Source organism: Pelodiscus sinensis, unplaced genomic scaffold (genome assembly GCF_049634645.1).
Source record: "Pelodiscus sinensis isolate JC-2024 unplaced genomic scaffold, ASM4963464v1 ctg97, whole genome shotgun sequence".
NCBI classification, from domain to species: Eukaryota; Metazoa; Chordata; order Testudines; family Trionychidae; genus Pelodiscus; species Pelodiscus sinensis.
The window spans coordinates 54,256-68,567 of NW_027465982.1; the positions used below are offsets into that span (position 1 = coordinate 54,256).

The 14,312-nt window shown below is 63.9% G+C and overlaps 1 protein-coding gene across 1 annotated transcript; it reads right to left on the reverse strand.

Annotated features, from left to right (window-relative positions):
- Positions 1-25: 25 nt before the first annotated feature.
- Positions 26-4,909, reverse strand: LOC102463204 (tubulin alpha-4A chain). Its single transcript, XM_075917673.1, has 4 exons — positions 4,719-4,909; positions 1,959-2,181; positions 1,383-1,531; positions 26-1,068 (listed from the first exon to the last, which is right to left on the reverse strand). Exons 1-4 carry the CDS (start codon positions 4,719-4,721, stop codon positions 94-96), a joined length of 1,350 nt encoding a protein of 449 aa, XP_075773788.1. The 5' UTR covers positions 4,722-4,909; the 3' UTR covers positions 26-93.
- Positions 4,910-14,312: the final 9,403 nt, after the last annotated feature.

Sequence of the window (14,312 nt, forward strand, 5' to 3'; positions counted from 1 at the left end):
CAGCAAGAACAGCCACAGCTTGGGGTGGGTTTGCAACCAAGGAGACTTTATTTTCCTAGAGGGATTTTGCAGTTAACAGAGCAGGGCCCAGCCTCAGTACTCCTCCCCCTCCTCTTCGTCCTCGTAAGAGTCAATCCCCACCTCCTCGTAATCCTTCTCCAGCGCAGCCATGTCCTCCCGGGCCTCGGAGAACTCCCCCTCCTCCATGCCCTCGCCCACGTACCAGTGCACGAAGGCCCGCTTGGCGTACATCAGGTCGAACTTGTGGTCCAGCCGGGCCCAGGCCTCCGCGATGGCCGTGGTGTTGCTCAGCATGCAGACGGCCCGCTGCACCTTGGCCAGGTCGCCCCCGGGCACCACTGTCGGGGGCTGGTAGTTGATGCCCACCTTGAAGCCGGTGGGGCACCAGTCCACAAACTGGATGGAGCGCTTGGTTTTGATGGCAGCGATGGCAGCATTGACGTCCTTGGGCACCACGTCCCCACGGTACAGCAGGCAGCAGGCCATGTATTTCCCGTGGCGGGGGTCGCACTTCACCATCTGGTTGGCAGGCTCGAAGCAGGAGTTGGTGATCTCAGCCACGGAGAGCTGCTCATGGTAGGCCTTCTCGGCCGAGATGACCGGGGCGTAAGTGGCCAGCGGGAAGTGGATGCGGGGGTAGGGCACCAGGTTGGTCTGGAACTCTGTCAGATCTACGTTGAGGGCTCCGTCGAATCGCAGGGAGGCGGTGATGGAGGACACGATCTGGCTGATCAGGCGGTTCAGGTTGGTGTAGGTGGGGCGCTCGATGTCCAGGTTGCGGCGGCAGATGTCGTAGATGGCCTCGTTGTCCACCATGAAGGCGCAGTCCGAGTGCTCCAGGGTGGTGTGGGTGGTCAGGATGGAGTTGTAGGGCTCCACCACCGCCGTGGAGACCTGGGGCGCAGGGTAGATGGCGAACTCCAGCTTGGACTTCTTGCCGTAGTCCACGGAGAGACGCTCCATGAGCAGGGAGGTGAACCCCGAGCCGGTGCCCCCGCCGAAGCTGTGGAAGACCAGGAAGCCCTGCAGCCCCGTGCACTGGTCGGACTGCCAGGAGAAGGATGTCAGAGCTCACCACACCAACTAGCAGCCAGTCCAGGCTGGAGCAGACATGGCCCAGCCGGACCAGGTGACTTCCACCAGCTCCCCCACCACGGGAAGAACAAGCCCGAGTCACCCAGGTCCCCGAGCAGGGAGCCCCACAGCCCCACGTCCAAGCCTGGCCAAGGGCCCCAGCCAGGAGCATGTCTAACCAGGTTACGACTCCCAACCAGAAGCTGGAGCCTCACTACCCCCATGGCGGGGCGGGGCCAGGACAAAGGACACCCCCCCCTCCCCCCCCATGCACACAGGTCGCTCACCAGCTTGCGGATCCGGTCCAGCACCTGGTCGATGATCTCCTTGCCAATGGTGTAGTGCCCACGAGCGTAGTTATTGGCAGCGTCTTCCTTGCCTGTGATGAGCTGCTCGGGGTGGAAGAGCTGGCGGTAGATGCCTGTCCGAATCTCATCTAGGAGAGGCAAAGGGAGGGGTGTGGGACGGGGCTCCAGGCCAGCAGTGTGATGCCCCCCATTACTGCACGGATAAGACTCCTTGGCAGCGCAACACGGGGCTGGCACCAGCTTCCTGGCAACGCCACTCCCCCCCCCCACCTGGGCAGGTGCGCATGGCCGGAAGGGAGGTGTCTGCCCCCCAGGAGGAGGGCAGAGGGCACCGCCTGCGAGAGGCACTTGCCAGGGCCTGGCGTTTCTGGAACCCTGAGCTGTCCAGGCCTGTTCGAGGAGCAGCCCGGCCGGCTGGGCCGGTTTCTCTGGGCACCGACAGAGCCAGCCTGGCATGCACCATGCTGCCCCTGCCAGCTGGGGAGGGCCTGGCACTGCCGGAGCAGGGTAGCCCAGCAGGCTGGGCGCAGCGAGCGGGGCCCCTCCCCTGCTCACCAATCACGGTGGGCTCCAGGTCCACGAAGATGGCCCTGGGCACGTGCTTCCCAGCGCCCGTCTCACAGAAGAAGGTGGTGAAGGAGTCGTCCCCTCCCCCGATGGTCTTCTCACTGGGCATCTGCCCGTCGGGCTGGATCCCGTGTTCCAGGCAGTACAGCTCCCAGCAGGTGTTGCCCATCTGGACGCCGGCCTGGCCGACATGGACTGAGATACACTCACGCTGCAGGGAGAGGGAGAGACAGGCTAGTGAGGTGCCTCCCGGCCACCAGGCCCAGCAGCCCCCGGCCAGCGAGGGGGGGGGCTCCCCCGCCACCAGGCCCAGCCGCCCCCGGCCAGCGAGGGGGGGGGCTCCCCCGCCACCAGGCCCAGCCGCCCCCAGCCAGCGAGGGGGGGGCTCCCCCGCCACCAGGCCCAGCCGCCCCCAGCCAGCGAGGGGGGGGCTCCCCCGCCACCAGGCCCAGCAGCCCCCAGCCAGCGAGGGGGGGGCTCCCCCGCCACCAGGCCCAGCAGCCCCCAGCCAGCGAGGGGGGGGCTCCCCCGCCACCAGGCCCAGCAGCCCCCAGCCAGCGAGGGGGGGCTCCCCCGCCACCAGGCCCAGCAGCCCCCGACAGCATCAACAGGTCCCCAGAGGGCTGGTCCCTCCCAGCTGCCCCGCCCACAGCAGAGGGCTCCTGGGATTCCATGCCCATATGCCAGCCACATGGAGATGCTGCTCCCCGCAGGGGCCCGCTGGTGGGTGCAGCCCCAAGAAGCCACCCAGGGAAATCTGGCAGCTCCGAATGGCTGCCACGCTGCGTGCCCGCCCCCGCTGCAGCTAGCACAGACTGCAGGAGTGGGGGAGGAGCAGAGCCGTGCTCCCCGCCCCCACAAGCGGCGCACACAGGGCACGCATGGGCAGCCAGGATCCAGAGCCCATTGCCTGCCATGCTCCTGGGCAGGCTGGCCACAGCCCTGACCTCTTGCCTGTGCCCCCCCAGCTCAGCTGCAGTACATGGCGCCCCTGAGCTCCCAGGGCACGGAGCAGGTGTGGGGAGGAAGCGAGGCCCAGCGAGGGGGGGCCATGCCCCTCCTTGTGCCCAGCCCAGAGCCTCCCAGGGCAGGGGTGAGGCTCCCACCAAGCAGGGAGCAGCCCAGGGCTCAGCCCAGGGCTCCACTGCAGCAGCCTGGGAGGAGCCAGCCCTGCAGCCGTTCAGTGCTCGGGCAGGTGCTGGGCTGGCAGCACATACCTAAGGTGTGAGCTGCAGTCCCACCCACGCAGCCTGACTCAGCCAGCCTGCCGCAGGGCCCAGGAGAGGCTGGCTCCCAGTCCCACGGCAGCCTCCCTGCCAGTGCTGTCCTGGGCAAAGGCCCTTCCGCCAGCCACGCGGACCTGCACCCTAGAGCGGGGGTGGAGGAGACACGGGGGGGGGGGCAGGCGGGGGGGACTGGAGCCGCATCCAGGCCAGGCAGCAGCTGTGTGCAAGGAGCTGCCTGTGCTGGGGGGGGGGGGGGGGGGTTGCTGCTGGCAGGGTCACAGCCCAGACGCTGCCTTTGCTCCCGAAGAAGAGGAACCCAGACCCCCCCCCACGCGCCAGGGTCCCTGCAGCAGCCAGAGACCCCCCAGGCGAGGCCCCTCCGCTCAACCCGGCCTCAGGCACAGGCTCAAAGCTGATGGGGAAGCCACAAGGAGGAAGTGCCCCGATCCGTGGGGCTGACCCCCCCAGCGCTCCAGCCCCCCACTGAGGCCTTACAAGGGGCATCCGCGGCCCTGCCCCGGCCGGGGGCGCCCCAGGCGGAGCTGCGCAGGGCCCGGCCGGGCAGTGCGGAGCTGGCGGCTGGAGCCGCGCCCCGCCCGGGCGCAGCGGAGGTTTGAATGCACCCGACCGACCAACCAGGAAGGCTTTGAAAGCGCGCGCCCCACCCCCGCCAGGCCCCTTCCCGCCGCCGCACGCACCCTGGGGCGCTGGCAGGAAACCCCCCGAGCCAGGCGCGCGGGGCTGAGCCAAGGCCGCTCACGGCAGCGCCCCTCGCGGGCCCGGGAAGGGGCCACGCTCCAGCCGAGACCCCCGGCCGGGCACCGGCGCGAGGCCCCGTCCCCAGGGCAGCCGGGGGCCGCTGGCCCTTTAAAGCCCCCCGCCCCCCGCGTCCGCCTTGGCCAGGAGCCCGGCCCGCCACCCGCCTATTAATAACCCGCGCCCCGCCGCAGCCCCCCCGCCGCTGCGCAGCTGGCCCTGCCCGTCGGCCGCGAGGCGCGCAGGAAGCGCTCAGGCAGCGCGGCCCTGCTGCGTGGCGCGCCCGGCCCGGCCCGGCCCGCGGGGAGCGCCCGGACTCCGCCCTGCGCCAGCCCGGAGCGGCACCTGCTGCGATGCCCCCCCGCGCAGAGACTCGTCCCCCCCCCCCCCGCGGGAACCCAGGCGTCCGAGCCCGGGGACCTTCCGCTTCGCGCGCCCTGCGTCATGGGGAGCCCAGGCCGCGCAGGAAACCGGCCCCCCCGCCCAGCCTCCAGCTCCCCCCGCCCGGCTCCAGCGCCCCTCCCCCCCCGGGCTCCAGCGCCCCCCCCGCCCAGGCTCCAGCGCCCCCCCCCTCCCCGCCCAGGCTCCCCCCGGCCCGGTTCCAGCGCCCCCCTCGCCCGGGCTCCCCCCGCCCAGGCTCCAGCTCCCCCCCGGCCCGGTTCCAGCGCCCCCCCGCCCGGCCTCCAGCTCCCCCGGCCCGGTTCCAGCGCCCCCCTCGCCCGGGCTCCAGCTCCCCCGGCCCGGTTCCAGCTCCCCCGGCGCTCACCATGGCGCAGCAGCGAGGGGCTCTCACGCCGAGTCTGAGCGACGAGGTCTCGGCGAGAAGCTTCGTCTGCTGCAGTGTCTCGCGCACCTGCCTTATATAGCCCGGCTGGGACCCGCCCAGGGGCGGGGCGACGGGACTAACCGCGCCCCATTCCGTATGCAGAGGGGGGCGTGGTCAGTTTGGATGGGGGGGGGGTGGTAACATGTAAGGGCCACCCTAAGATTCCCCCCTAGCCCCTGGCATTACCTCCCCCTCCCTGGCCCATGGCATTACCCCCTGGCCTCCCAGATACCCCTTGTCCCCTTGTGATGTAGTGGGGGGGGGGGGGGGCTGTCTGCTCTGTAACCCGGTGTCCCCACCTGGCTGAGGTGTGAGTCAACCTGTGGAACTCCTTGCCAGAGGAGGCTGTGAAGGCTAGGACTAGAACAGAGTTTAAAGAGAAGCTAGATAGTTTCATAGAGGTTAGGTCCATAAAAGGCTATTGGCAAGGGAGTAGAAATGGTGTCCCTGGCCTCTGTTTGTCAGAGGCTGGAGAGGGATGGCAGGAGACAAATCGCTTGATCATTGTCTTCAGTCCACCCTCTCTGGGGCACCTGGTGCTGGTGCTGGCCACTGTGGGCAGACAGGATACTGGGCTAGATGGACCTTTGGTCTGACCCAGTACGGCCGTTCTTATTCCCACTGACTCACCCCCACGTGCCCCGGCCCAGACACCTAGTCCCAGCCTGAGCAATTAACAAGGCTCTTCCCAGGGGAGAGACAAAGGGAGGGAGGCAGAGACACTGGCCGGGGGGCAGTGGGAGTGTGGAGGAAGGAGACTAAAACCAGTACAGGGTGTTCAGGGGCCTGTGAGTCCCTCCCCCCAAGGGAACTAGGGCTGTCAACCTATCCGATCCCTACATCAAACCTGAGCTGGGCTGTATCTTGGAGAAGCAATAGACCCATTTTTTCTCTACTGGCTGGTGGAGTCACGTCTGGCTGCAGATGGGGGAGCAGGGTTGGGGCTCCCCACTGTGCTGTCACCCCCCCAGTCCATGGGATTATGCCAGCACAGAAGGAACAAGGTGGATTTACAATTATACATTTTTTAAGTTAATGGAGATGCCTGTTTCCTAGAACTGGAAGGGAGCCAGGTCATCGAGTCCAGTCCCCTGCCTTCACAGCAGGACCAAGTACCATCCCTGACAAATTTTTGCCCCAAATCCCTAACTGGCCTCTGCAAGGATTGAACTCACAACCCTGGATTTAGCAGGCCAATGCTCAAACCACTGAGCTATGCCCCCTGTAGCAACCCCCTGGCTTTGGGAAGCCTGGGGGAGGGGGGTGATTCCAGCCCTTGCCCAGGAAGTGGATTTTTGGGGACCCTTCCATGCTGGACTCCAGCCAGGCCTGGCTCAGACTCTGCCCAGCCTGGCTGCAGCCCCCTGCCCCCGGGAGGGCAGAGACTGCAGGCCCCAGCTCTTGTGGCTGTAGCACGCTCCCTGTGGAAAGCCGCCCGGCCTGGTACCACATCCCCAGGCCCCTGGGGTCATGGGTCTCCGGAACGTGGGCCCTGAGTACCCAGCCCCAGCTGCTCCGTAGGAAGGAGCTGACCCCCTCACCCCTTCGACAGTGGTGGATTAACACGTGGGACACCCCCCACAGTCAGTTGGGGCCCTGGGATGGGAGGGGCCCCAAATGCTCTTTGCACGCAGGGCCCCAGTAACTCCGAATCCAGCGCGGCTCCCTGCGGAGTGCAGAGCTCAGCCGATAGCAAAGGGCGGCAACTTGCGGGCACAATGGAGGTGCCGGGGGACAAAGCGAACAGAGGGCGGGAGTGCGACACGTGCCCCTCGCCCAGCCTACCAGGCTCACTGCTTTGGTATCTGCGGTGTCCCGTCCCTGCCTCGTGCCCAGCTGCATCGGGCCTGGCAGGAGAGCCAGGGAGCTGCACCTGGATTGCTGAAGGAGACAAGCGGCAAGAACTCCTTCCACACCCAGAATTGTGCGGCCCCCGGGACGAGCAGAGACAAGCAGTAACAGAAAGGCCCTGGGCAGGGCCAGGGCTGCCCCCCGAAATCACTTCCTGGGCTGCACCTCGCCCCCTCGTCCGTCTCACCTGCTTTGCCGATCCCTTCCTGCTCTGGAGAGAAACGTGCCTGTTCGGGACCCCTCGGAAGCAGCCGCAGCGACACCCGGGCCGTGCTCCGAGTCAGGGGGCAGGGCTTGGTCTGTGAGACCCTGTGTGCAGCCGCCTGTGTAAGTCCCCCGGCCCGAGCACCTTCCACCCCCAGCCGGCCTCCCCCCGACTTCGGAATGGCCGGGCCAGGCTCCGGCCCGCTCTGCAGACACAGGCCGTGTTGCACTGCCCAGGCCCGACCTGCAGAGAACTGGGAAGCGTTTGCTTTTGGTCCCAGTCACCCAGGGACCCCAGGAAAAGCTTCTCTGGAAAAGCGTGGCCAGTGAATTCAGACCCCCGGGGTGCTGACAGCCCAGCGCTGGCCCCGGATCTAGGGTCATGCATTGCCAGGCCAAGAGGGGCATGGGGGGGGCTGAGCAGGGCTGCAGCAGTGGGGTGTTTTCCAGCAACGTCGCCATTCAGCCTGACACAAAGACAGCGACTGGCACAGGGCAGGTCGCTGGCCTGCAGACGCCACCCACCCGTGTGAACAACAATGGAGCCCATAAGCCACTAAGTCCCTCAGCACAACAGCTATTCTCCGCCCGTCACGCCCCCCCCAGCCAGCCCCCACGGCCCGGCGCAGCCTGCCCCACGCTGGCCTCAGGCACCCGGGTTTGTCAGCACAGCCCCAGGGCCAGGCGCCCGCTCGTGGATAAATCGCGGTAACATTTCCATATAACCATGTATCATTCTCATGTAACTTTGTATTAAGAGATTTTCTAGATACATATCTTGTGCTTCTAGCTGGAGCTTCCAGTTAACCCTTCTTAGCCAACCTTGTCTAAGAGGAACCTTGTATCCATCTTCGCCACAGACACTTGGGATCAAGCTCTTTCTGCTAGAGGTCCTAGGAATAGTTGAGGCAGCGTCCCCAGCCTTTTTGGGTGGCGGGCGCCGCGCGGGGCTGCCGGGCCGCCTGGGGGCGGGGCCGCGCATGTGCCACGCTCCCGGGGGCGGCGCTAGGCGGGCGCCCGTACATGCCCCGGCGGGCGCCATGGCGCCTGTGGGCACCGCGCTGGGGACCCCTGAGTTAAGGTAAAGAAAAGTGTCTTTTGCTCGGAGTAGAATGGATCTTCCCCTTTCCCCGACTGCCCTGGGGGGGTGAATGGAGACCGGAAGGGGAGCCCCTCCCGCAGCAGGTGCCAGGGTGGAGAGGGGCTGGGAGCCAGACCCAAGCCAGTCCCTGTGCAGTGAGCTCGTTAAGAAGACTGGACAGACAGACGCCTGGGAGTGGAGCAGCAAGCACCTGCCCTTGGAAGGACCCTCTCTGGAGCAGCATTAGACGAGACGGGGTGATGGCTAATTGGCTGCACGAGAGGGAGAAATAGGAGGCGTCTTGCAGAGGGACCCCGGGTTTTGTCTTGTCAACATGGAAGCATCGATCCGGATCGGCAGAAGCCCGACTCCACCCCTCCCCCATCTAACACACACACACGCACATGCACACGCACACGCACATGCACATGCACACGCACACGCACACTCCATCTTCTTGTTCCCAATAGTTGCTCCCCCAACTGGAGGCTCTGGTGAGACTGGGGAAAGGAAGCGGGAGAGGGGAGGAGAGAGGGGAGGGGGAAACCTGGGAGGATGGAGGTGGAAGGGGGAAGCCAGGGGCAGAAGGGGGAGGGGAAGCTCAGGGCCCAGGGTTGGGGGTCTCACCGGACCAACTTGATTTTCATGCGAACCTGTTCCTGGGTTCACATGTGGCCTTTGGTGGCCAGGCTGGCAGCTACCCTGCCCTAGACGGGCACATTCCTGTGTCTAGTGCAAGGTCGTGGATGTTGGGGGCATCCCCCCCAATCCTGAATAAGGGCCATGATCTCTGTCCTGGACCAGGAAGGCCCCTGCCTTCTCCAGCCCCTGGCAGATTCCTGGGAGCTGGCAGACTGCTCCTGGGGAGTGGTGGAGGGCTGGCTGCCAGTGGCTTGCTGGCTCATGTTTTGGGGCCACTGGGTCAGGGGCAGTGACTGCTGGCTCTGGGCTGGCAGGCTTGGAGCTGGCACAGGCACTGTGGCCAGAGTCAGCCCCTTTAAGGGCTCTGGGGGGGCGGGAGGGAGAGGAGTGTTCTTGGTTGAGGCTGGAGTGGCCACCAGGGCACCCTGGGAAGGCTGGAGGCCCCCGATTTCGATATACGTGTCTACATAGCACATATTTTGAAATAGCTATTTTGAATTTGGCGTTATTCCTCGTGGAATGCGGTTTACCAAATTCAAAACAAGCGCTCTGCTACTTCGAATTCATTTCAAAATAGCGGTTTGACTGTAGATGCTAGAAAAGTTATTTCGAAATAACTTTGCTGTGTAGACATAACAGAGTGTGATCTGAGGAAGTGGGTCTGGCCCATGAAAGATCATCTAATAAACCATCTTGTTTGTCTCTAAGGGTCTGTCTACACTACAAACGAATTCGAACTAACAGCCCTTAGTTTGAATTAACTTTGATAGGCGCTACACATGCAAACCGCTAGTTCGAACTTAATTCAAACTAGCGGGGCGCTTAATTCGAACTAGGCAAACCTCATTCCTCGAGGACTAAGCCTAGTTCGAATTAAGTAGTTAGAATTAAGGGCTGTGTAGCCACTTAATTCGCACTAGCTGGAGGCTAGCCCTCCCCAGCTTGCCCTGGTGGCCACTTTGAGCCAAACCAGGGAAACTTTTCTGCCCCCCTGCCGACCCCGGAGCCCTTAAAGGGGCACGGGCTGGCTACGGTGCCTGTGCCAGTTGAAAGCCTGCCAGCACCCAGCCAGCAAACCCTGCACCTGGCACGGCATGAGCCAGCCACCAGCTGCCATCCAGCCCTCCACCTCTTCCCGGGACCAGGCTGGCAGCTCCCGGGAGCCTGCCCGGGGTCACAAGAGGTGGGCGCCCGCCTGATCTAGTGCGGAGATCGTGGACCTCATCGAGGTTTCGGGGGAGGCCTCCAATATCCATGACCTACGCACTAGGCACAGGAATAGCTGCCAGCCTGGCCACCAAAGGCCACATGCGAACCTAGGAGCAGGTTTGCATGAAAATCAAGTTGGTCCAGTGAGACCCCCGACCCTGAGCCCTGAGCTTAGAACATAAGAACATAAGAACAGCCGTACTGGGTCAGACCAAAGATCCATCTAGCCCAGTAGCCTGTCTGCCGACAGTGGCCAGCACCAGGTACCATGGAGGGGATGGACCGAAGACAATGACCAACCAATTTGTCTTGTGCCATCCCTCTCCAGCCTTCCACAAACAGAGGCCAGGGACACCGTTCCTACCCCCTGGCTAATAGCACTCCATGGACCCAACCTCCATGACTTTATCTAACTTCTCTTTAAACTCTGTTCTAGTTCTAGCCTTCACAGCCTCCTGCAGCAAGGAGTTCCACAGGTTGACTATGCGCTGTGTGAAGAAGAACTTTCGCTTATTAGTTTTAAACCTGCTGCCCATTCATTTCATTTGGTGTCCTCTAGTCCTTCTATTATGGGAACTAATGAAGAACTTTTCTTTATGCACCCTCTCCACACCACTCATGCTTTTATAGACCTCTATCATATCCCCCCTCAGTCTCCTCTTTTCTAAGCTGAAAAGTCCCAGTCTCTTTAGCCTCTCCTCATATGGGACCCGTTCCAAACCCCTAATCATTGTAGTTGCCCTTTTCTGAACCCTTTCCAAGGCCAAAATATCTTTTTTGAGGTGAGACCACATCTGTACACAGTACTGAAGATATGGCGTACCATAGTTTTATACTTCCCCTCCTCCTCCTTCCCCTGGCTTCCCTCTTCCAGCTCCCTCCTCCCAGGTTTCCACCTCCCCTCTCCCACCCTCTCTCTTCCCCTTTCCCACCTCCTTTTCCCAGTCTCCCCAGAGGTTAATTCCCCCCCCCCCCCCACCAGTTTTGTTAAATAAAGAGAGTTTCTATTTTTTAACACATCAGGAAGGGGGGCTAGGGAGGGGTAAGTGGAGGGAGGTGAGGGAGGAATGGGGCACGAGCCCCCGATGGGGAGGACTGGGCTGGCTCTGTGGGCTCCTCGGGGTGGAAGCTCTCCTGCAGGGCCTCCTGGATCCTGACAGCCCCCCAATTGACCCCCCGGATGGCAGCCTGCAGCAAGTGCAGCCGGGCTGATGGCCGAGTGCTGTGATGTGCCGAGTGCGGGCACTCAGGGCACTCCAAGCCAGGACTGCTTTGCTGTCCCTCATCGAGTTAGACAAGCGAGCGGGGAACCCTGAGAACTGTCTGTCCGGGGTGGGGGTCGGGTCCCTTTAAGCACAGCCCTCGGCTAGCCTGAGGCAGCATCTCCACGCTCTAAGTCCTAACCTGATGCCCTGCCGGCACTGCTTCCGGCCAGCCTTAACTTCAGTTCAGGGTCCGCTCAGTGTGGACGTGCTAGTTCGAATGAGCAAAATGCTAATTTGAATGAGTTTTTAGGTCTAGACGCACTAGTTCGAATTAGCGCTGTCGTGTAGACAGACCCTAAAGCGCTACAGAGATTTTCCTTTTGTTTTAGCGAGATCAGCCTAACACGGCTACCGCTCTATCGCTAAGGAAACGTGCATTGTGTCTGGAGGCTGAATTGAATTAGCAGCATCGGCGAACCCTGGAGACAGGCAGAGACAAGGACTGGAACCCTGACAATTCCCATCACAGGACACAGATTCACACCTCCTGAGCGCGGATGACTGCAGCATGACACTGCACAACCCACAGGCCCCAGTGGGAACTGACCTGGATAAGAAGGGAAGCTCTGGCCATAGGACTCTGGGTTCAGTCCTGCGAGCTGAGCCTCGGAGGAGTCTCAGGGAACCCGACTCCTCGCTCGGGCAGCCTGGCCTGGCCAGTGAGACTGACGTGAGCCACCATGGACTGGTCACTATGCACCATCTGCAGAGCCTGTGTGTGTGTGTGTGTGTGTGTGTGTGTGTGTGTGTGTGTGTGTCACTCTCTGTCTGTGTGTATGTGTGTCACTCTGTCTCTGTGTGTGTGTGTGTGTGTGTGTCACTCTCTGTCTGTGTGTGTGTGTGTCACTCTGTGTGTGTGTGTGTGTGTGTGTGTGTGTCACTCTGTGTGTGTGTGTGTGTGTCACTCTGTCTCTGTGTGTGTGTGTGTGTGTGTCACTCTCTGTCTGTGTGTGTGTGTGTCACTCTGTGTGTGTGTGTGTGTGTGTGTGTGACTCTGTCTGTCTGTGTGTGTGTTTTTATAAGGCAGATGCTAACTGCTTCTCTGCTGGATTCCCAATAAACAGCGTGTGGCTTTTGCCCCTGAAAAAGTTCCTGTGAGCTTCTTATCAGCGTAAGCCTTCTAGTCCTCTGGCAACATCCCCTCCATCTCAGAGCTGAGCACCCTTAGCCAGAGCGGGGAACAGGCCCCGCCACAGCCTGGGATGTGCAGCGAGCCCCTGTCCACCCGCCCGGGCAGCCCCCACGGCCCCCCCACCTGCCCGGGCAGCCCCCACGGCCCCCCCACCTGCCTGGGCAGCCCCCACGGCCCCCCCACCTGCCTGGGCAGCCCCCACGGCCCCCCCACCTTCCCGGGCAGCCCTCACGGCCCCCCCACCTGCCCGGGCAGCCCGCACGGCCCCCCCACCTGCCCGGGCAGCCCCCACGGCCCCCCCACCTGCCCGGGCAGCCCCCACGGCCCCCCCACCTGCCTGGGCAGCCCCCACGGCCCCCCCACCTGCCCGGGAAGCCCCCACGGCCCCCCCACCTGCCCGGGAAGCCCCCACGGCCCCCCCACCAGCCTGGGCAGCCCCCCCGGCCCTCCACCTGCCCGGGAAGCCCCCACGGCCCCCCACCTGCCCGGGAAGCCCGCATGGCCCCTGCCCACCCGCCCAGGGAACCCCACCCAGCTCCCGCCCACCCACCCGGGCAGCCCACCCGGCCCCTGCCCAGAAACACAGGCCCACAGTAGTAGCGGCTACGAGGGCTTGTCTCCGAGGGCCTGCGTGGACAGAGCCTGCCTACCCCACCCTGAGGAGGCCGCGGGGACACTTGCTCAGTAGCTGCACAGCACAGGGCCCTGCAGCCCAATTCCTGGCCCCCTGGGACCTCGGAGCCCCGCTGGACGTCCCATAGCAAAGCTGGGGAAAGGGGCAGCTAGAGGAGCTGGGTGCCCTCCGGCCGGCAGGGCCTGGCGCCGCCCCTCCCAGGGGACTCCAGGAACTCGCTGAAGCCGCCTGGGACCCCTCGGCGATGACTCCAGGGGCTGCTGGAGGACGGGCGAGGTCCCAGAGGGCCGGAGAAGGGCAGACAGAGCCCCCGTCTTTGAGAGGGGGAACAAATAGGACCTGGGGGTTACAGACCCGGCAGCCTCACTTTGACCCCTGGGGAGATACTGGAGCCAGCGATGAGACAATCCGCTTGTGGGGACTGAGAGCAGCCGAGCGGCCAGGCGGGGTCAGGCCAACAGCCCGTCCAGCCCAGGGTCCCGGCGGCCCACAGTGGCCGGTGCCCGGGGCTCCAGAGGGAGGGAACAGAACAAGGATCCTCCCCTGGTCCCTCCGCTGTCGCCCACTCCCAGCCCCTTGGAGTGTAACAGGGCTGTGCAGCCTGTCGAGAGCCAACCTGCTGCCCTCCTTCCCCTGGTGCCCGGCCCAGGGCGGGGGGCGCTGCCCGTCAGCCTTGTCCCACAGCCCCTGGCCACTCACCCGCCACGCAGGGCACTGTGGCCTCGGGGCAGGGTCTGGTGGTGCCCTGGCTGGCGGGCTGTGGGCACAGAGCAGTTCGCCGGCTTTGCTGGCACCTGGGCGTGCACAAGAGCTGCTAAGCGGTGCCCTTCGAGAGACGCTGCCCATCGCCCGCGCTCAGTGGGCTCGCATGGAGCCCCGTGAGCAGAGATTCCTCCCTCAGCAGCGCCCGGGGGTGAGCGGGAGCAGCCCGGCTGCATCAGGGATCAGGAGAGACACTGTCCCCAGCCCCTGCGGGTCCCTCATGCCGGCCCCTCCGCTGCAGGAGGCTGAGTGGAACGGGCGTGAGCCCCACAGAATCCCAGAACTGGCAGGGACCTCGTGAGGCCACTAGGGCCATTGCCCCACCCTCCCAGCAGGGCCCGGCACCGTCTAGACCAGTGGTCCCCAACCTTTTGGGGCTGCCGGGCGCCTGGGGCTCAGAGCGCATTAATGGGTTGCACTTGTCCTGGTCACTAGGCGGGCACACATAAAAGCTCCGGTGGGCGCCATGGCACCTGTGGGCACCGCGTTGGTGGCCACTGGTCTAGACCATCCCTGATGGGAGTCTGAACAACCTGCTCTTCAAGGGTCTGTTTACACTAGCCCCCTAGTTCGAACTAGGGTGGTTAATGTAGGCAAGCGGAGTTGCAAATGAAACCCAGGATTTGAATTTCCCGGGCTTCATTTGCATAAAGCCGGGCGCCGCCATTTTTAAATCCCTGTTAGTGCGGACTCCATGCCCGCGGCTACACGTGGCTACACGCGGCACGGAGTAGGGAGTTCGAATTAGGGTCTC